Consider the following 22456-nt stretch of genomic DNA (forward strand, 5'->3'; position numbering starts at 1 on the left):
GTTGCAAGCCTGAATTTGGATAGTAAAACACCAAGACGTGCTTTTTGAGCAGTGCAGTGTGCGTAATCTTCAATGGAAGTTATCAAATTTATCAGTTTAAGACCATGTTATGTGACCTTCTCGACTTGGCACATCATCTGATGGTTGTTGAGTCGGGACCAAAATGGATAAAAGACGCATCATGAAGCACATATTAATCTGAATCTCTAGTTTTAATAATGGACCCAAAAATGCGCTTACATTTTTAGAGGTATGACTTACTTGCCCTTTGTGCAAAATTTGGGTTCCCATGTATTTCCTACTGAAAGTGAAGTGTTTTGTTGGAGAACCTTTTGATCAGGCGAATAATAGCTCCTCGTTTTGGCCAAATTAGCACTTAAAAAAAGTTTGATACATATGGTACGTTGTCAAGGATGGAAAGTAGATTGTGCATGCTATCCACTAAACGATCCACGTTAGACAAACACAAGCAACCTCAAGCAAATCTATATAGACTCACTACTTTTTAGGTCTCGCCTAGCGATGCATGCGGTGCTCACTCCTGTCGATCTATTGTCGTTGCTTTTTTTGCGAAGCGAGGGTGGAAGCTCCACCCACGCTTCTTACTGGCGTGCCAGCCTAATCCGTGGTTTCTATTGGGAGGGAAGCATGTTTGGTTCCCTCCCTGTCTTCCCACGGCGTGCCTGCTTGGACACAACATGTGAACGCACCTGGACATGACATCTGCATGCTCTGCTTTGCTTTCCCCGAGCGTTTCCTGGAATAACAGCTCCACTTTCACTTTCTTTACTCTTCACGCGCCTGGACATGACATATGCACGCGCTGCTTTGCTTTCTCCAGGAGTTTCCTGTAATAACAGCGCGCGCTTTCACTTTCTTTACTCTTCGCATTCCCACAGTTTCCCATTTTGCGCTCTGCTACTACCGCAATAATGTTGGAAAAGCACGTTCGAGTCCCAACGCCGGTTCACCCTCCTGTGGTTCTGTGCCAAGCATTTAATCTTCTCCGAGTGCAGCTCCCGCCGTGCCAGCAGTAGGCAATACCGCAGGCCTGGAGATTCCTAACACAGAGATTCCTAACACAGATGCCTTCTCTCCAGGTGGTGTCAGATGGAGGTGGCTGGGAGGGTTGGGGGCGCTAACAAGATACACTGCAGTCTCCCTAGGGTTAACGGGTCTGTTTCAGACCGCTTTGTTAGTTACTCCATAATGCAGAACACTGGATGCCATCGATTTTCAATTGGAACAAAGTGTGCGGTGTATCGATTATTGCGCTCGTGCAAGTGGTGTCAGCAGCCAGCCCCTGCGGTGGAAGCGGGGAGGGGCGGGCGGCTTGGCCGGCACCTGCCCCCTGGTGATAAGGGGGCTACGGAGGCAGGCAGCACACGGCCGACTGAGAGAAGGCAGCACAAGGCGTCGCAGAGCACACATGCCGTCCGTTTCACATCCTAGTGCGTCGTGTCTACAGACCTGTGTGCATACAGCTCACAAGCACCTAGAGCTCACATACTTCTTGGCACAACGAACGAGAGGCACGCTTGTGTGCACCAGATGAAGGTTACAAGTGGTTGTTATGATCCAAACATTAAATAAATGAGCGCACTGTTTTTTAAACACCTGTCAGGCTTTCTCACTCTTGGGGAGGGCACCGCCCCCGCTAGGTCTTTAGTTAGTTTTCACTAACTCGTGTCCCTGTGCCGTAGCACCGTCGGTGTTTGCCTGCCGCCCCTGCCCCCCACGACAGGGAGCTCACAACCTGGCAAGGCAGGGCTCCAGTCTCACGAACCATACACCTCCAAGCCCCTTCTAAATCAGCGATGTTTGGGGGCAGAGTTTAAGGTAACTAAGGTTTCGTTAAGGGGTTTCATGGCACACCGCCAGGGGCTTTAAGTGCGATGGAAAAAATGGGTGGGGTGAGATCTCCGTGTAGAAGTGTGCAAACAAGTGCACCTAGATATTTCTAAAAAGGGGGCGTGGCTTGTGCAATTAACGGAATAGCTAAAAGATACAAAATAAAGCACCGTGCTTCAGACAGGTATCACCGGACAGGTATTTGGGGGGCCTTTCTAATTTCGCCAATATTGCGTGCAGATACACCGCACAATAACGAATGTATGCCTAAAACAAGTTCAACATTGAGTTTGCAAATGCTTGTTAACTGTATCATTAATGAGTAACAATGATTTTGTTGTGAATATTTAGGGCTGAAAGTGTCAGTTCTGAAAATATCTCCTCCGACGTTTCACCATCTGTGTGCGCCTCCCACGCACACACTTTCATATAAAACCGTGATTACAATCTGCATATAAGTGATCATAGCACTGTGTGGTCTGCCGAGAAGCCAAGGATTGGATGAGCGAGTAGTCCGAGCACCTTTATGACCCACTGCCTGGCATCATCAGAAACTCCCACAGTCTTCACCCCAGAGCGCCCAGCGGTGACTCGGTTCACAGAGGGCACTGTACAAAAGTCCTTTGCCACATGAAAATATAAAACAAGCATTTGCAATGCAATAGGTCTCGCATTTACGCGAGTTTAAGCTATTGGCATTGTAAATGACAATACCTTTTTATTTGTTTTTTAAACGAAAAAAAATAGACATTTTTATTTGCAATGTCAATAGCTCAAACTCGCGTGAAAGTAAGACCTATTGCATTGCAAATGCCTTTTAAATTTCGTTATTGTTTTTTAATGTGAGGTCACCAGCTGTCACTTTGTTGTGGATGAAGACCATAGGTTAGCCAGACTTGCTGGGATTCTCCAGAACTGTGGAAAGCTGGACCTGGTGGTTCCTATGACTTGTGGGCTGTAAAAAATAAAATTAAAAAAAAAGACTTGCCATTGTTGCTTATTTGCTTGCTGGCTCCACTTTCACATGTACCATTCTTTCTTGAAAAACACGGTTTAGTCCACTTATGTTGAACTGCTAAGCTGAGTTATTCTGTCGTTTTCCTTGGCAGCGGCACTCCCCCCCCCCCCCCCCCCCCAGCCCCGAAATGCAGTGTATGCTTTTCTGTTGTTACTGTGCTTAAAACTCATTTTAACTCAGACAGGCAATGATAATACAGTTAAAGGTGGTCTCTCTCCTTCTTGGTGTGATAGGGCCATGACTGCCACAGACCCTTACCTACTAATGATCACACTTTGCCTGGTAGTTCATACCTCCTATTTACTGCCATAGCCGGGTCTGGTGGCTCAGTGAACTAATGCGTCTACTACAGGGGCCTGTGTTCGACCTCATGGTCACAGGTTCAAATCCCGGCGGGTCCACTCAGCCTTTCATCCATCTGAGGTCGATAAAATGAGTACGGTGAACGTGCGCTTTACAAATACACATGTTATGTTATTGTAGTAGTTCCATTGTCCATGTTCTGAATGATTGTTGATTCTGAGTGATCTCTTTATTACATGCTCACGGCTTATAATGTGGTGGGAGTCTAAGGTATCCTGGTGATGTATGACTAGACCATGCAGAAAATTTGAAAATAAGTTAGAATTTCTCTATCCCTCTGGGATGATTTTGGTGGCTCTAGAATAAGCAGCAGGCATTGCTGTAGTGTATTTACTTTTCAATAAAGGAATAGTTTACTGTATTTCTCATTCCTTTTACTGTCCAGATGCAATCTGACAGAGCTGGAGTTCAAGAACGCTGTTCTCTGTTCCCCGTGTGAAGTAAAAGTAACTTTGTATTTTGTCAGTGCTTGGATTCCTCCAGGTCTGCATTGGTCTCAATTCTTATCATGGGGTTCATATACACAAACCGTAGGGAGATTAAGGAATTTCTGTGTCTAACCTTTTAAACCAGTTTGTTAAACTATTGTATGTGACGTGTGGACACCTTTGAAGAGAGGACTGAGATCTTTGTATCACTGCAACACAATATGGATCCAAACACTCCCCATAAACAAGCTCTTAGAAAGTATGTTTATTTTAACAAGCAAAATAACGCACAGTACAAATAAAATTATTCTAAATACTGAACAGGAAAAAAATCTGAATTTGTTTGATTTCTTTGGCAGAATAGCAGTGTTAAGCTAGCGTAGTTGCATGTGTGGATAAAAGTATAAAATGCAGTAGACTGACTTCAGGAACTTTTGTAGTCTGTTAATCAAATGCACATACATAGAAGCTAATTCTGTTATGAATACTGTTGCTAATTGCCAAAAGCAGAGCACTTGTTTAAAGAATCAATGCATTTTCTTTAAAAAAAAGCAAATACTCTTCATCTTATAACAATAACGTTGGACTTTGGAATAACTTTAAAGAAATGTTGATTATGCTGAAGTTCTAATCAGATTTTTTTATGTTTTAATATTAGAATCAATAAGACGATCTATTGTCTATACTGTTTCTTCTTCTGCAAAGCCATAATGTTTCTTCTCATCAGCTATGATCAAGTTCTTATCTACTCTTGTTTGTATTTTAGCGCTGGATGAAGGGGATATTGCATTGCTGAAAACATATGTAAGTATACTGAACATGATAAAGTACTTGAAATCTACAATTTGTGTTTCGTCAAAGACTTTTGAACACAAGTATAAATGTTCTAAATGTGCTGGAAGCTAAAGAAAAGGTGGGGATGTTCCATGGTTTATCATGAAGACAGTTATTTTTTTGAACTTTCGCGTATTTATTGTGTTTGGAAGCCCAACCTTTTTATCCAGGAAGGCTGTACACATGAAAAAGACGCTCAAGGAGATCATAAGCAGCAGGAAGAGTTTCGTAGATCAGTGGTCAAGGCGATTTGTGATCAAAATCGGACTGCTTGTTTCTTATCATATACATTATACATGTACACACAGATGTGTATTCACTGAAAAACTGTTAATGGTAATTAACAGTCTGGTCTTTTCTTAAGATATTTATGGACGCTTAAAAAGCTCTCAGAAGTTCCCTTAAAAAGACAGTTAATTTGAAGTTAGTTAATAAACACAATCAAAAACATCCTGAAACTGGGCAGCTATGGTCAGCCGAGCAAACCCGAACTTAATCACCCACCATGCAAACCCAAAAGCAGTTTTACTGTGCCAAACTCCTGAGTGCCCAATCTTCTTTTGAATAGCTTTTGGCAGCGTGGAATGGAGGTTTGCCGCATACCCATCTTCTTGTGCACCCAGCACCCTCTCCACTGTCTAATATACCTGCATGTGTTCAGCTGTTCATAGTGTGCTTTGAGAGCCGGCTTGTGCCAGGCCCATGTGCAACTGAACCAGCTGCGCTTCCCTACAAAGTCACTTAGCTTGACGGTTCGGTTTGCATTCAACTAGTTGTTACACTAGCCTCAACCATTTGGCTCAAGTAGACATGTAATAGTGTCAGAACAGAAGGAAATGGGAGCTAGTTTATGAGGAGTTGCACATTTGCGGTATATCTTTGTTTCAGATCCAGTCACTCCACGTTTTGCTGTCAATGTTACTAGCAGGAGATTACTTAATCACAAGCCGAAAATTTGTCAGATGATTTGACCAAATCTCTCCCAACCTTACGTCCTCTTCTAGGTGAGGGAACAAGAAAACATGCTACTATTTAGCATCCTTATGCTAAAACAATCAACTATTGTCCAGTCCCAGTACATGGTCTATATTATTCCCAGGGCCTCTGGCACATAATTCATCATCTGCCGCATAATCTGCAGATTGTTTCTAACGCAAACAGATCAAAAGTTACTAAAACGCAACAACATGTTTGTGCACAGTAGATGACCCCTTCCAAATGTTAACTGGTCATCTCTCATTTGCTTATTTCTATATTTAGTTATAAAACGCACACTAATGAGGGGAAATCTTTTCCCAGACAGTATTACCATGTGTAAAAATGACAAAATAATGGATACTGTTAAAAAGTGCCACGTTATGCTGCATAATTTGCCTATTCTTGCCGCATAATTTAGTCAACCCTTTTGCATAATTTGGTGGAACCCTGTCGCATAATTCCAATGGCCCTGAATATGCTCTTGAGGCTGCTCTCATGCAAGTCTTCAGTGAGTGTATGTCCTACGCCTTTACATCTGTCTTTTTTTGTGAGATCTGCCCTGTTATCTCTGTGTGCAAAGGATATTTGATAGTGCCTCTTTGGGGTTTGGCTTATACCCTTCCCTGCAAAAGGGAGCTGTGATTGATACTGCTTTAGTTCTGAGGCCTGCTATTTACCATCTCTGCTAGGGGAGGCTAACCTGCCTGTTCCTTAGGGGTCTGTTTATTATTATCTCTCCTGTAAGAGACACAGCCACTGTGAATCTGTCTTATTTCTACTTGAAGAGGCTGATGCTGCTGATGTTATTCACTCCCCACTCACTGCCATTTGTCTTTGCTTTATGTTCTGCCTTGAGGAAGGTTGCTCTGGTGCAACCTCTTTGGAGGCTTACCCATGACTATTCGTATAGACTAGATTTACTCTTCAGTGCCTTTTGTGGTTGCTGGGGCTGCACCATCCCTATTAGGAAAGGTTGGTACTATGCCCATCCTTAACCCCATGTTTTATCACTTTCTTTATAGTGAGGTTGCTGCTGTGTACAAGAGAAAGATGCCTGAAGTCAGTTTTGGCCCTGCATGGTTAGTGGGCCCACTTTGTTCACATATGTGCTAATGTACACTCTGTTGTTTTTGTTCAGGGTCAGAGCACTTACTCAAGACAGATCAAGCAAGTGGAAGATGATATTCAGCAGCTACTTAAGAAAATCAATGAACTCACAGGTATGCTTTATATCTTGTGGTTTGTAGTCAATTATTTGTGTTTGCTATACTTATTGCGTTATGTACTAATCCATGTCTGCGTGTGTGTGTGCTTGTCTATAAAGGCGTGTGTGTGTGTGTGTGTGTGTGTGTGTGTATATATATTCCTTCCAAAGTCGTCCTGCATCGAGAAACGCACTCCACCAGCTGTAAAGTTTTAAACCCTTTATTTTTCAAAAACAGGAGTGCAACTCCGACAGATCATGTCCATTTGCCTAATGCATTTCGGAGCCTCCAGTGGCTGTTGTGCCGCGGAGAGACTGCACCGCCCCTTGAAGTATCTGGGGATCGTCTTACCTATAATGTTCAGGATCGGACGGCGCAGCTGTTTCCTAATTGAAGAACAGGAATTCAACCCCGAAGCCCACTGGAGGGTGAAAAGTTGTCAAATCTATCAAGCGGGTACCGTACCACAAGTCCCAGCGTGCACCTCATAGAAATGGACACACCGGAGGGCTATAAAAATGGTGCAGTGACTTAAGGAACTGTGGAAACCCAAAATGGTGTGCTGACAATACGCCTCTGAGGAAGGAGCGTGATGGCTCCGAAATGCATTAGGCAAATGGACATGATCTGTCGGAGTTGCACTCCTGTTTTTGAAAAGTAAAGGGTTTGAAACTTTACAGCTGGTGGAGTGCGTTTCTCGATGCAGGGAGACTTTGGAAGGAATATATATATTATCTACTGGCGGTTGCCAGTGGATAGTTATAGTTAGGACCGTGTTTCCATAGGAAATCTCAAAATTCTATTTTGAATAACTTTGGCGCCAGTTGACGAATCCTCGCGAAATTTTCAAAACTAATGGGGCGCTCCGTTCAGCTCCTACCCTGAAAGTCTCGGGGTGAATAGTCAAGCGGGGGCCGAGAAAAAGGGGGGGTCCCAAAACGCGTTTTCCCCATGCATTTTTACATAGGACCTTTAGACACAGCTACAGCCCGTACGGCTGAACAGAATTACTTGAAATTTGGCAGAGAGGTAGCCATAAGGTCAAGGAAGTGCCTTTTGCAGGTCTGGTGTAAATCTGTACAGTATTTCCTGAGAAAATAGCATTTCAAAGCATATCAATATCTATACGCGCGCAGGGTTCGCGCACCGTGCGAGCACCCTAACGTGCGCGAGCGTAATTCTGATTGGTGGTTACATGTTAGTCAACGTTCGAATCGGTCGAAATCAGGAAGTGTCCGCCGCCATTTTGTTTGTTTTCAGTGCGAGAGTGAAAAAGGAAGGTGGCGAACGTGAAAAGGGGGCAGGAGAGAGTTCCTGACCCCCTAGCCTTTGTCAGGGGGTCCCTGAATGACCCCGAAGGCAGAACATTTTATTTTTTTTTAAATCGCGGGGGTGCGCGCACAGTGAAAAACCCCCAAAAAATAATATATATATTTTTTTAAAGAAATCGCGGGGGTGCGCGCACGGTGAAAAAAAAAAATGTAATGCGTAGTTTATTGTAAAATAAATATATAAAAAAAATAATACATAAATAAATTAGCATTTAAAAAACGTACAAATTCACTGAAAAAACCATAGGTTTCACACACGTTATAGTTAGGAATTAGCATTTAAAAAACCTTGCAAATTCACTTAAAAAAACCATAGGTTTCACACATGTTATAGTTAGGTGGATATTTCACTCGTAAAAAACCAATGAAATTCCCCCGTTCTAGTTAGTTCAGATAACTATAACTCGCGCGACCGCCACTCTATCACAAGGATGATGTCATCAGTGATGTCATGAGTGATGCCACTGACCATGTCATGAGTGATGTAATATGTGACGTCATGAGCAGTGGATTGCGGGCGCGCGAGTTATAGTTATCTGAACTAACTATAACGGGGGAATTTCATTGGTTTTTTACGAGTGAAATATCCACCTAACTATAACATGTGTGAAACCTATGGTTTTTTAAGTGAATATATATATAAGTACAGCGACAGTTGCCAATGAAAGAGCAGTTTTTGTTTTCTTGATAACTTTATTGCAGATGGTGAGTCTGTACGAAACGTTTAAATAAAACGTTTATCCACTTTTTGGTCTTCATGGCAAGGTGCAGATCCATCAAGCCGGGCCCACAAAACAGATGGAATAGGGGCTTCCCAAGTGACCGTTCACATTTAAACTGACATAGAATTGTTTGCACCTCAATACAGAAACAATGGCTGGTTAGAATTACACCAAACATGGCATGTAAGTTTACCTTTACTTAAAGTGCCTTGGTCTGGTTTGGGCATCAAAACCTGGATGAGAGAGGTTTTTCCCACATTGTCCATTGAAAATCTGTCTGTGGCTTTGTGAATCCGCCATGCTCTGATTTAGCTGGCTATTGTGAGAAAGTGGCTCTGTATATACTGTTCCCTAATAGGTACAGGGTGTACAGAGTCCACAGTCCCCCAGAGGCTGATAGAGGTCAAAGTTAGGTATGACCTTACTCTCAAAAGTGGTAGCTTGGTCGAGCAGTAAGGCAGTACCAGAGGACAGTGTAAAGCATTTATTGTACACACTCAGTCAGCAAATGGTTTCACACACTCAATAACTGAACTCTAGGCCAATGATTTGTATATATAAAATATATGCTTGTTTTATTTTTAGAACCACAAAGGGGGGTAAAAATATACTTTCTCAGAATGAGAGGTTGAATATAAATACTTTTGTTTCAAGCAATAAATTTGTGTAAACAGTTACAGTTGGTTGCAATAAACAATCCTATTTCCTAAACATAACAATGCATTGAGCTCAATGGTAAATTTAGGTTATTTGTAATAAATTACTTTTCAGATTACTTTTGGAATTCCAGGTCTGGATCCTAGAACCAGCCTGGGGTCAGTATTCAGAATCAAGTGATGAAAGTCGACTTAATAACTGTAATGATTTTTAAATAATATTTAGCTATTTCAAAAGTTAGCACTTAGAAAATATTTCACAGAAAACATTCAATGGATCTCTATGGCAAGAATTTCAAATTGCAGGTAGAGTACTTAATCGTTACTTTAGTAATCCAGGACTGGGTGCCTAGACCCAGGACTGGGGTCCTTATCAAAAGCAGGTAAGTAATTTCGTTTGCAGAAATGGTACGATTTTAAAAGAATATTTCAAATTTGCAAAAGTAGACACTTAGAAGAAATTTCACAGAAAAGCAGACAATGGTTTCCTATGGGAGAAAAATGAGTTAGAAGTAAGTATAGTTGTGAACACTTTTCAGAGTCAGGGCTGGGCACCAAGATCCAGCACTGGGAGCTCACCTAGGAGCAGGTGAGTAAATTCGTTTTTGTCACTTGGCTGATTTTTGGTGAATTTTTGCAGTTTTGAAAAGTTCACACTTAGAAGATTTTTGAAGAAAAAGCCAGTCAATGTTACCCTATGAGGAAAATGAAGTTAGCGGTTTAAGGGTAAGTACTCGACTGGTAGTGTTGAAATTCCGGGCATGGACTCAGGGGTCCCCCAGTGTCAGGTAAGTACAGTTGGTTCACCCTCAGCGGTTTCAGGACGGCCGGGTGCAGAGAGAGTTGGGCCCAATGTTATCCTATGAGGGATAGGGGGGCCTTGGTTGGTGGCTGCTGTCTGGCAAGCCACGCGGCTGTGGGAGCTGGGCTCCTGGTCACTTACTCAGGGCAAGTGGGGAAGTAGGTTAGAGTAGAGAGGGCACTGCCAGGGCCACTCGGGCGGCTGGGTGCAGGGTGCTTTTGAGCCTTAGGGCGCTCAATGAAAGTCAATGGGAATGTTCCGGTTTGGAAAGAGGCTGCAGGCTCGGGGACGAGGATGTTCCAGGTGCCACCACCACTTCGAGAGGTAAGTTGGGTAGTTGTAGGTTAGGTGGGTACCCCGGGATTGGGCACAGGGGGTCGCAGGGCGCCGGGTGCAGGGGTGCCTTTTGACGTCGGGAATCTTACCCTCTGGTTGATCGCGGCTGGGGTGGCACTTGGTTCTGAGGCTGCAGGCTTCTTCCGGGATGTCGAGGGGGGTCCTTGGGTGCCGGACTCGGGGTCACAGTCGCCGTGGGGTCGTCCTCAGGGTCTTTGTCCACTCCGGCACTGGCCAGGCTTGGCTGGTGCAGAGTGTGTTGGGTCCGCGGTCCCGGGCTGGTGCCAGGGATAGCAGGTAGGTTTCTTGAGTAGAGCCTCTACTCGTGGGAGTCCCAGGGGCTTAGAGCTAAAGGGTAGCCAGGTCCTCCGGGGTTGGTGAGGTTGCTGGCCACGTGGGATGCCGCGCTGGTGCAGGTTCGAGAGTCGACAGGCCGGTAGGGCTGGGGCCAAAGCAGTTGGTGTCTTCTTCTCTTTTTAGCAGCTGCAGGGCAGGTCTTTGTTCTTCTTGCTCTTCTTGTCGTTTTTCTATCTGGAATCTGAGGAAGGAAGGTTCAGGGGGCCCCTAAATACTAGATTTAGGGGCGTTACAGGTAGGTGAAGGCCAGGGACCAATGGGTCCTTGTCCTGGGGTGGGTACACCCCCTATCCTGCCTCTCTCCTGTGGGAGGGGGGCAGTAGCCTAATCCTGATAGGGTAGGGCCTCCCATCTCCAAGATGGCGAGAGCCCGGAGATGTGCTTCACCTCGCCTCCCCCACCTGAGGGGTGGGGTGGGCAGGCTGGCACATCCCCTGTCCTTGTATGGGGTTTCCGGCCAAGCTTCCCGCCAGAGTGGGGGGTTGCAGTGGCCTGGGGAAACTCCAACTGGCGGCATGCCTTTGAAGCTTCCCTTTGCTCATCCTGGGGGAGGAGATTTCTCACCTCACCCAGGATGTGCATTGTTGCAGGCCCGGGAGAGCAGGGGCTCTCCCACCCAGGGGTCCAGCAACGTGTCTGCTGTGTGGCAGCCTGGGCAGCCTCAGAGCAGACGTGGATTGCAAGTTAGCTGTAAGGGGGCACCTTCTAAGATGCCCTCTGGGGTGCTTAGTACATTAAATCCTACACTGGCATCAGTGTGGGTTCAATGTGCTGAGAAGTTTGATACCAAACTTCCCAGGCTTCAGTGTTGCCAATATGGTGCTGTGGAGCTCGTGTTTGACAAGCTCTCAGTACCATGTATTCTTAAGTGACAGCACTGCACTTACAGTGCCCAGGAATGGACCCGGGTACTGTAGGGGCACAGGGCTCCTGCTCCTGTGCCCACACCATAGGCGTAATGCACCCAGCTAGAGGGGTGGCTGACATATGCCTTGGCAGTGTAGGTGATGGGCATGGTACACAGTGATGTGTGCCATGTCGACTCTTTGTTTTGTCCTGCACCCAGACACTCAGCCTGCAAGGGCAGTGTGTGTGTGTAAGGGTACAGGGCCTCTGAGGGTGGCACAATGAGTGCTGTAGCCCTTAGAGGCCTTCCCTGGTCACAAGGCCCTGGGTACATAGGGTACCATTTACTAGGGGCTGACATGTGGCTAGGGTTTGCCAATTTGGAGTTTGTGTGGTTTAAGGAAGGAACATAGGCCCTGGGCACCTGATTGGCAGGAACCCAGGGTACACTCAATCGAAGTACATTCAGCAATTTAGCAAAAAGTGGGGGCATACCATGCAAGAAAGATGGCACTTTCTCACACAACCCCCCCCCAAACGAAAGGTGATGAGACTAACCTTGTCCTATGGAGTCTTCATTGTCTAAGTGGAAGAACCTGGAAAGTCCATCTGCATTGGCATGGGCAGTCCCTGGTCTGTGTTCCACTTCAAAGTCCATTCCCTGTAGGGAGATGGACCACCTCAGTAGTTTTGGATTTTCCCCTTTCATCTGCATTAGCCATCTGAGAGGTCTGTGGTCAGTTTGAACTAGGAAGTGAGTGCCAAACAAGTATGGCCTCAGCTTCTTCAGGGACCAAACCACAGCAAAGGCCTCCCTCTCAATGGCACTCCAACGCTGCTCTCTAGGGAGTAGTCTTCTGCTTATAAAAGCAACAGGTTGGTCTTGGCCTTCATCATTGGTCTGGGATAGGACCGCTCCTATCCCTAGCTCAGAGGCATCAGTCTGCACTATGAACTGCTTGGCATAATCTGGAGCTTTTAGAATTGGTGCTGAGCACATTGCTTCTTTTAGGGTGTCAAAAGCCTTTTGACAACTAACTGTCCAGTTAACTTTCTTGGGCATTTTCTTGGAGGTGAGTTCTGTGAGGGGGGTCACAATGGACCCATACCCCTTCACAAACCTCCTGTAGTACCCAGTCAAACCAAGGAATGCCCTGACTTGGGTCTGGGTTGTTGGAGCTATCCAGTCCATGATGGCCTGGATTTTGGGTTGTAAGGGCTGTACCTGGCCTCCACCTACAAGGTGGCCCAAGTACACCACAGTGCCCTGCCCTATCTGGCATTTGGATGCCTTGATAGTGAGACCTGCACTCTGCAGAGCCTCTAAAACCTTCCCAAGGTGGATCAGGTGATCCTGCCAGGTGGAGCTAAAGACAGCAATATCATCAAGATAAGCTGCACTAAAGGACTCCAGCCCAGCCAGGACATGGTTCACCAACCTCTGGAAGGTGGCAGGGGCATTCTTTAACCCAAAGGGCATCACAGTAAACTGATAATGCCCATCAGGGGTGGAGAATGCTGTCTTTTCTTTTGCTCCTGGGGCCATGCCAATCTGCCAGTACCCTGCAGTTAAGTCAAAGGTACTGAGAAATTTGGCAGCCCCCAATTTGTCTATCAGTTCATCTGCTCTTGGGATAGGGTGAGCATCTGTCTTGGTGACAGAGTTGAGCCCTCTATAGTCCACACAGAACCTCATCTCTCTCTTTTCACCCTGTTGATGAGGTTTGGGGACCAGAACCACTGGGCTAGCCCAGGGGCTCTCTGAAGGCTCAATGACCCCTAACTCCAGCATCTTGCTGACCTCAGCTTTGATGCTTTCCTTGACTTGATCTGACTGTCGATAGATTTTGTTCTTGACAGGTGCACTGTCACCAGTGTCCACATCATGGGTACACCAGCTTGTCAGACCAGGGGTCAGGGAAAAGAGGCTAGCATATTGTTGCAAGACTTGCTTGCAGTCAGTCTGCTGTTGGGCAGAGAGGGTGTCTGAGAAAATCACACCATCTACTGACCCATCTTTTGGGCTGTAGGATAGGAGGTCAGGGAGTGGCTCACTCTCTGCTTCCTGTTCTTCATCAGTCACCATCAGCATGGTGATGTCAGCCCTATCATTGTAGAGTTTAAGGCGGTTCACATGGATGACCCTTTTGGGTGTCCTGCTAGTGCCCAGGTCAACTAGATAGGTGACCTCACTCTTTCTCTCTAGGATAGGGTAAGGGCCACTCCATTTGTCTTGGAGAGCCCTTGGTGCCACTGGCTCCAAAACCCACACCTGTTGCCCTGGTTGAAACTCAACCAGTGCAGCTTTTTGGTCATACCAGTGCTTCTGGAGCTCCTGGCTGGCCTCAAGGTTCTTGGATGCCTTTTCCATATACTCAGCCATTCTGGACCTTAGGCCAAGCACATAGTCCACTATGTCTTGTTTGGGTTCCTGAAGAGGCCTCTCCCAGCCCTCTTTTACAAGACATAGTGGTCCCCTTACAGGATGACCAAACAGAAGTTCAAAGGGTGAGAAACCTACTCCCTTCTGTGGCACTTCCCTGTAAGCGAAAAGCAAGCATGGTAACAGGACATCCCACCTCCTTTTGAGTTTCTCAGGGAGTCCCATGATCATACCTTTCAATGTCTTGTTGAACCTCTCAACAAGGCCATTGGTTTGTGGGTGGTAGGGTGTAGTAAACTTGTACTGCACTCCACACTCTTTCCACATGTGTGTTAGGTAAGCAGACATGAAGTTGGAACCTCTGTCTGAAACCACCTCCTTAGGAAAACCCACCCTGGTGAAGACACCCAGGAGGGCCTTGGCTACTGCAGGAGCTGTAGTAGTCCTAAGTGGAATTGCTTCAGGGTACCTAGTAGCATGATCCACTACTACTAGAATGAATTTGTTCCCTGAGGCTGTGGGAGGTTCAAGTGGACCCACAATGTCCACACCTACCCTTTCAAAGGGGACCCCCACCACTGGTAGTGGAATGAGGGGGGCCTTTGGGTGGCCACCTGTCTTGCCACTGGCCTGACAGGTAACACAGGAGCTGACAAACTCCTTCACCTTTTGGTGCATCTGGGGCCAGTAAAAGTGACTCACTAACCTTTCCCAAGTTTTGGATTGCCCCAGATGTCCAGCTAGGGGGATGTCATGAGCCAAAGTTAGGAGGAACTCCCTGTACTTCTGTGGCACTACCACCCTCCTGGTGGCTCCAGGAGTGGGGTCTCTTGCCTCAGCATACAGTAATCCCTCTTCCCAATAAGCTCTGTGGGTACCACTGACATCTCCCCTGGCTTCTGAAGCAGCTTGTTGTCTCAGGCTTTCAAGAGTGGGACAGTCTCGCTGGCCCTGGCACAGCTCTTCCCTAGAGGGCCCCCCTGGGCCCAAGAGTTCAACCTGGTAAGGGTCAAGCTCCATGGACTCAGTTCCCTCAGGGGTATCTACATCCTCTCCAGGGGGAGAGGGGTTCTGAGTGTTTGGCTGTACAGAAGCTGGTCCCCCAGTCTCCTTGCCCTTCCTCTTGGTTGGTTGGGCCATTATCCCAGGCTCCAAACCTACTTTTTCACCCTTCCTCTTGCTCTGTGCTCTGGTTTGCACACACACCAATTCAGGGATGCCCAGCATGGCTGCATGGGCCTTTAACTCAACTTCAGCCCAGGCTGAGGTTTCCAGATCATTTCCAAGCAGGCATGCAGCTGGCAACTTTGGAGAGACCACTACCTGTTTCAGGCCAGTAACCCCCCCCCAGCCTAATGTTACCATGGCCATGGGATGACTAGTGGTGACACTGTCAGCGTTGGTGACTGGGTAAGACTTCCCAACCAAGTATTGCTCAGGGGAAACCAGTGTGTCTTTCACCATAGTGACACTGGCACCTGTATCCCTCAGAGCTTCTACCCTAGTTCCATTTACCCAGGGGTACTGTAAGTATTTCTTTAAGTTGGGGGGCCACACAGCCACAGTGGCAAACTCCACTTCTCCCAAGGAGACTAAACTTGCTTCAGTGTGTTCCCAGATTTGCTCAGGGTACACCTCTGATCCCATTTGTATACTTGCTGCCCCAGGAGTGGCTGTACTGGGTGCCTTAGGGGCTTTGTTTTGGGGGCAAGATACAGTTAGGTGTCCCTGCTTCTTACAGGTATTACACCAGGCCTTTAAGGGATCAAAGTTCTTCCCCCTATATGGTTGGGGCACATAGGGAGTAGTTTGGGTCCCACCCACCTGAACAGGTTTTTGGGGCCCTTTGGAAGACTCAGACTTTTTATCTTGGGGATTCTCACCACCTTTCCCCTGGGGAGGTTTTGTGACCACTTTCTTTTGGTCACCCCCAGTGGTTGTCTTGGTCACCCTAGTCTTGACCCAGTGGTCTGCCTTCTTTCCCAATTCTTGGGGAGAAATTAGACCTAGGTCTACCAAATGCTGATGCAACTTTTCATTTGTGCAGTTACTCAAAATATGTTCCTTCATGAATAAATTGTACAATCCAGTAAAATCCTGCACACCATGTCCAGCTAACCAACCATCCAGTGTCTTCACTGAGAAATCTACAAAATCAATCCAGGACTGGGTCTGGGTTTTGTGAGCCCCCCTGAATCTAATTCTATACTCCTCAGTGGTGAATCCAAATCCCTCAATCAGAGCTTTCTTCATGAGGTCATAGGATCCTGCTTCTGGCCCAGAGAGAGTCAGAAGCCTGTCCCTGCAGTTACCAGAGAACAGTTCCCACAGGAGTGCCCCCCAGAGAGGTTTCTTTACTTTCCTGATATCACAAGCCCTCTCAAAGGCTGTGAACCATTTGGTGATATCATCACCTTCCTCAAATTTAGGGACAATCCCTTTGGGGATTTTAAGGTCAGAAGTTTCCTCCCTATCCTTGTTTTTATTATTGCTGCCACCATTGATGGGTGCTAAACCCATCTCTCTCCTTTCCTTTTCTAGAGCCAGGAGCCTGGACTCTAGATCTATTCTTTTGGCCAGCCTCACAAGGCTGTCCTCTTCACTGGGGGGTCCCCCAGTGTTGTCTCTGGGACCAGAGCCACCTGTGTGGTCTCTAGGTGCCCAGATGCTATGTCTTGAGTTGGAGGGTATGGGTGCCATCTCCTCCCTAGGGAATAGTATGGGGAGGTTGCTGTCCTCCTCCCCTGATTCCCTTTCCCCATCTGACTGGCCATCACCATGTTCAGATGGGTGGTCTTTAGCATACTCAGCCAGGAGCTCCTGGAGCCCTTGTTTGGTTGGATGCTGACCCATTTGTAAATTTTTGAGTTTACATAAGGACCTCAATTCCTTGAAAGACAAGTGTAAGTAAGGTGTGAGGTCGAGCTCCTCCACCAGGTCCATGTTATTATTATCACTAATAGCTGGGTTTGTTTGAGACATTCTAACCTGACAGTTCTAACCCTCTACCCTGACTATAGTGACTTTTATTTTTCTAAAATTCTAATGGGACTTAAGCAAGGCCCTAGCAAGACTTTTAGTAATTTTGGAAAAACCAATCAGAATTCTAAAGGCAATTTTTAAGAGTTCTGTCGTGTGATCAGATGGTAACCAAGTAGTCCAACAAATGCAAGTTTGTATCCCACCGCTGCCACCAATGTGAGAAAGTGGCTCTGTATATACTGTTCCCTAATAGGTACAGGGTGTACAGAGTCCACAGTCCCCCAGAGGCTGATAGAGGTCAAAGTTAGGTATGACCTTACTCTCAAAAGTGGTAGCTTGGTCGAGCAGTAAGGCAGTACCAGAGGACAGTGTAAAGCATTTATTGTACACACTCAGTCAGCAAATGGTTTCACACACTCAATAACTGAACTCTAGGCCAATGATTTGTATATATAAAATATATGCTTGTTTTATTTTTAGAACCACAAAGGGGGGTAAAAATATACTTTCTCAGAATGAGAGGTTGAATATAAATACTTTTGTTTCAAGCAATAAATTTGTGTAAACAGTTACAGTTGGTTGCAATAAACAATCCTATTTCCTAAACATAACAATGCATTGAGCTCAATGGTAAATTTAGGTTATTTGTAATAAATTACTTTTCAGATTACTTTTGGAATTCCAGGTCTGGATCCTAGAACCAGCCTGGGGTCAGTATTCAGAATCAAGTGATGAAAGTCGACTTAATAACTGTAATGATTTTTAAATAATATTTAGCTATTTCAAAAGTTAGCACTTAGAAAATATTTCACAGAAAACATTCAATGGATCTCTATGGCAAGAATTTCAAATTGCAGGTAGAGTACTTAATCGTTACTTTAGTAATCCAGGACTGGGTGCCTAGACCCAGGACTGGGGTCCTTATCAAAAGCAGGCAAGTAATTTCGTTTGCAGAAATGGTACGATTTTAAAAGAATATTTCAAATTTGCAAAAGTAGACACTTAGAAGAAATTTCACAGAAAAGCAGACAATGGTTTCCTATGGGAGAAAAATGAGTTAGAAGTAAGTATAGTTGTGAACACTTTTCAGAGTCAGGGCTGGGCACCAAGATCCAGCACTGGGAGCTCACCTAGGAGCAGGTGAGTAAATTCGTTTTTGTCACTTGGCTGATTTTTGGTGAATTTTTGCAGTTTTGAAAAGTTCACACTTAGAAGATTTTTGAAGAAAAAGCCAGTCAATGTTACCCTATGAGGAAAATGAAGTTAGCGGTTTAAGGGTAAGTACTCGACTGGTAGTGTTGAAATTCCGGGCATGGACTCAGGGGTCCCCCAGTGTCAGGTAAGTACAGTTGGTTCACCCTCAGCGGTTTCAGGACGGCCGGGTGCAGAGAGAGTTGGGCCCAATGTTATCCTATGAGGGATAGGGGGGCCTTGGTTGGTGGCTGCTGTCTGGCAAGCCACGCGGCTGTGGGAGCTGGGCTCCTGGTCACTTACTCAGGGCAAGTGGGGAAGTAGGTTAGAGTAGAGAGGGCACTGCCAGGACCACTCGGGCGGCTGGGTGCAGGGTGCTTTTGAGCCTTAGGGCGCTCAATGAAAGTCAATGGGAATGTTCCGGTTTGGAAAGAGGCTGCAGGCTCGGGGACGAGGATGTTCCAGGTGCCACCACCACTTCGAGAGGTAAGTTGGGTAGTTGTAGGTTAGGTGGGTACCCCGGGATTGGGCACAGGGGGTCGCAGGGCGCCGGGTGCAGGGGTGCCTTTTGACGTCGGGAATCTTACCCTCTGGTTGATCGCGGCTGGGGTGGCACTTGGTTCTGAGGCTGCAGGCTTCTTCCGGGATGTCGAGGGGGGTCCTTGGGTGCCGGACTCGGGGTCACAGTCGCCGTGGGGTCGTCCTCAGGGTCTTTGTCCACTCCGGCACTGGCCAGGCTTGGCTGGTGCAGAGTGTGTTGGGTCCGCGGTCCCGGGCTGGTGCCAGGGATAGCAGGTAGGTTTCTTGAGTAGAGCCTCTACTCGTGGGAGTCCCAGGGGCTTAGAGCTAAAGGGTAGCCAGGTCCTCCGGGGTTGGTGAGGTTGCTGGCCACGTGGGATGCCGCGCTGGTGCAGGTTCGAGAGTCGACAGGCCGGTAGGGCTGGGGCCAAAGCAGTTGGTGTCTTCTTCTCTTTTTAGCAGCTGCAGGGCAGGTCTTTGTTCTTCTTGCTCTTCTTGTCGTTTTTCTATCTGGAATCTGAGGAAGGAAGGTTCAGGGGGCCCCTAAATACTAGATTTAGGGGCGTTACAGGTAGGTGAAGGCCAGGGACCAATGGGTCCTTGTCCTGGGGTGGGTACACCCCCTATCCTGCCTCTCTCCTGTGGGAGGGGGGCAGTAGCCTAATCCTGATAGGGTAGGGCCTCCCATCTCCAAGATGGCGAGAGCCCGGAGATGTGCTTCACCTCGCCTCCCCCACCTGAGGGGTGGGGTGGGCAGGCTGGCACATCCCCTGTCCTTGTATGGGGTTTCCGGCCAAGCTTCCCGCCAGAGTGGGGGGTTGCAGTGGCCTGGGGAAACTCCAACTGGCGGCATGCCTTTGAAGCTTCCCTTTGCTCATCCTGGGGGAGGAGATTTCTCACCTCACCCAGGATGTGCATTGTTGCAGGCCCGGGAGAGCAGGGGCTCTCCCACCCAGGGGTCCAGCAACGTGTCTGCTGTGTGGCAGCCTGGGCAGCCTCAGAGCAGACGTGGATTGCAAGTTAGCTGTAAGGGGGCACCTTCTAAGATGCCCTCTGGGGTGCTTAGTACATTAAATCCTACACTGGCATCAGTGTGGGTTCAATGTGCTGAGAAGTTTGATACCAAACTTCCCAGGCTTCAGTGTTGCCAATATGGTGCTGTGGAGCTCGTGTTTGACAAGCTCTCAGTACCATGTATTCTTAAGTGACAGCACTGCACTTACAGTGCCCAGGAATGGACCCGGGTACTGTAGGGGCACAGGGCTCCTGCTCCTGTGCCCACACCATAGGCGTAATGCACCCAGCTAGAGGGGTGGCTGACATATGCCTTGGCAGTGTAGGTGATGGGCATGGTACACAGTGATGTGTGCCATGTCGACTCTTTGTTTTGTCCTGCACCCAGACACTCAGCCTGCAAGGGCAGTGTGTGTGTGTAAGGGTACAGGGCCTCTGAGGGTGGCACAATGAGTGCTGTAGCCCTTAGAGGCCTTCCCTGGTCACAAGGCCCTGGGTACCTAGGGTACCATTTACTAGGGGCTGACATGTGGCTAGGGTTTGCCAATTTGGAGTTTGTGTGGTTTAAGGAAGGAACATAGGCCCTGGGCACCTGATTGGCAGGAACCCAGGGTACACTCAATCGAAGTACATTCAGCAATTTAGCAAAAAGTGGGGGCATACCATGCAAGAAAGATGGCACTTTCTCACAGCTATCAGAAAAAATATAGCTGTGGCAGTCTCCCTTACCCAACATTGTGCACCAAGCACCATCTTGGGGAAAAATTAACACAGAGAGATTTTGCAGGCAGAGTGCAGGGGTGGACATTTTGTATCACCTGAGACACCTAGATTTATTTACGTTAAAACATGTTTTTATTTAGCATTTTGCAAACAGTATTATCATCTCAACAGGGCACAGCATGGATTTGTGACAATGAAAATAGCAATGTATCAGTGCAAAGAATATAGATGTTTCCGAAAAAGGGAAAATGTGTAGCATAGGCAAGCGCGTGCACACAATTACAGGGAAAAAGGAGGGGGGGTGGGGGGGAAAGAAAGTGAACAGCATGAGCACACACACCCAGTGCACAGAGGCCCCCTGTCCCTTACCACACACCCAAACATCCGCAGCCACTGAAGGAGATAATCGTACATGTTGAGCACCTGAAAATGCAGACATGTAGTGGAACCTGGGGGAGAAAGAAGGGAAAGGGGGAGAGGGAGGAGGTGATAAATTAGTTCATTGGCGGTAGGCAGTCAAGCAAGGTAACAGGTGGAGCATCTGTGGCAGTGAACAGGTCAGGACTTCTGGACCGGGAAGCAGGCTCCGTGCCAGAGAGGGGTGAGCAGCCGGTTAGGTGAAAAAAGGGTCAGAAGGTCCAGATTTAAAAGCTTTGAGCAGGAAGTCCCACTGCTGCGAAAATGGGTACTTCCGGAGTTCTCACAGCTCCTCTGACTGCAAGACAGTGCCATTCACCGCTGCCCACACCTCCACGATCCCCTGACATCCAGGGGCGCATGATCCCTCTCTTAGACAGTTGAAATGCCAGGTCAAGGAACCTGGCAACAGCCGTATTTTTTATTGGGATGCTTAAAAAAGCCAAGAGTGCACGCGCCTCAGGTGCACAGTGAGAGATCCAGTGGCGCGCAAGAGAAGAGCAGCACCAGAAGGCCAGTTGTTGACCAGCTAGGGACAGGACCAAAAGGTGTGGATGAAGTCTGCATCCTTTCGCATATAACGAGGGCAGGAGGGGGGGCGTGGCTTGGAGGCTGCCGAGCATGGACGCGTGAGCCCTGAGCTCCGTGCTGGCCGTGCGATTTATCCTGAAGTGACCCTCGCTGGCGGTGTCTGCGACCCGGGAGGGGGCTCCCCTGGACGGAGAGGAGCTGGCTGACTGCTTGGATCCTTTACCGCGGCGCCGGGGGCTGCCTGGTGCGGAGACTGCCATGGCCCGGCCCAGTGGGGACCGGCCATCTTGCTTGCGGCCTGGGGCGGCTCTCTCATCCCCGGAGTTGCGTGGAGCGCGGCCCTGCCGGAAGTGGAGGAGGACTCGGCGGGGGCGACTTGCGGACCGTGCTGTGGCTTGCTGGCCCTGAGCTGTGCGGGCGGAGCGGAGCCAATCCCGGCGGAGGAGAGTGACCTGTGAGCGGCCAGGGGGCAGCGGCAGAACTTCTGGAGCCTGGGGCGCCGCCGCGGGACCCGTGGAGCTGGTGCCGGCGGGAACGCGCCTCTTTGGGGCGCTGGCGGTGGATTGTGACCCGCGGCGGAGACGGAGGGCCCTGGGGGCGATGGGCGGCCCTGTGGTGCTGAGGGGGCCTCGCCCCTCCGAGTGCTGGCGTGCGTGATCGTCGGTCCACGGGAGGGCTGGCGTGGACTGGCCCGTTGGTGCCCCCTTCCTCGTGGCCCTTTGTGACGGTGGGTGCTGTGCCCTTGCTGGTGTTGGTGTTGGGCGTGCTGGACCTGTGCTTCCTGGGCAGCGGGGGGAGCCTTCACTTGGTGAATTGGACTCGGGCTGTGTGGTCCCCTGGCGGCGCTGGAGTGCAGGACTCCTACTTACCGGCCTCCCCTCGGGGTGCACGTGATCGGGGGCTGATCCCCTTCTGCCTTGCTGAAACCACGGTGGTCGCCCCTGCCCCGAGTGCGGCGGACGTGGATTT

The 22456-nt window shown here is 48.1% G+C and overlaps 1 protein-coding gene across 1 annotated transcript in view; it reads left to right on the forward strand.

The window, feature by feature from the left end:
* PSMC2 (proteasome 26S subunit, ATPase 2) overlaps positions 1 to 22456 on the forward strand; it is a 134870-nt gene that overhangs the window by 38359 nt on the left and 74055 nt on the right. The window contains exons 2-3 of the mRNA XM_085654027.1: positions 4427 to 4464; positions 6611 to 6692. Coding sequence (XP_085510153.1) covers positions 4427 to 4464; positions 6611 to 6692 — 120 coding nt within the window. The remainder of the gene's footprint in view (positions 1 to 4426; positions 4465 to 6610; positions 6693 to 22456) is intronic.

This window comes from Triturus cristatus, chromosome 4_1, assembly GCF_964204655.1.
Source record: "Triturus cristatus chromosome 4_1, aTriCri1.1, whole genome shotgun sequence".
Lineage (NCBI taxonomy): Eukaryota > Metazoa > Chordata > Amphibia > Caudata > Salamandridae > Triturus > Triturus cristatus.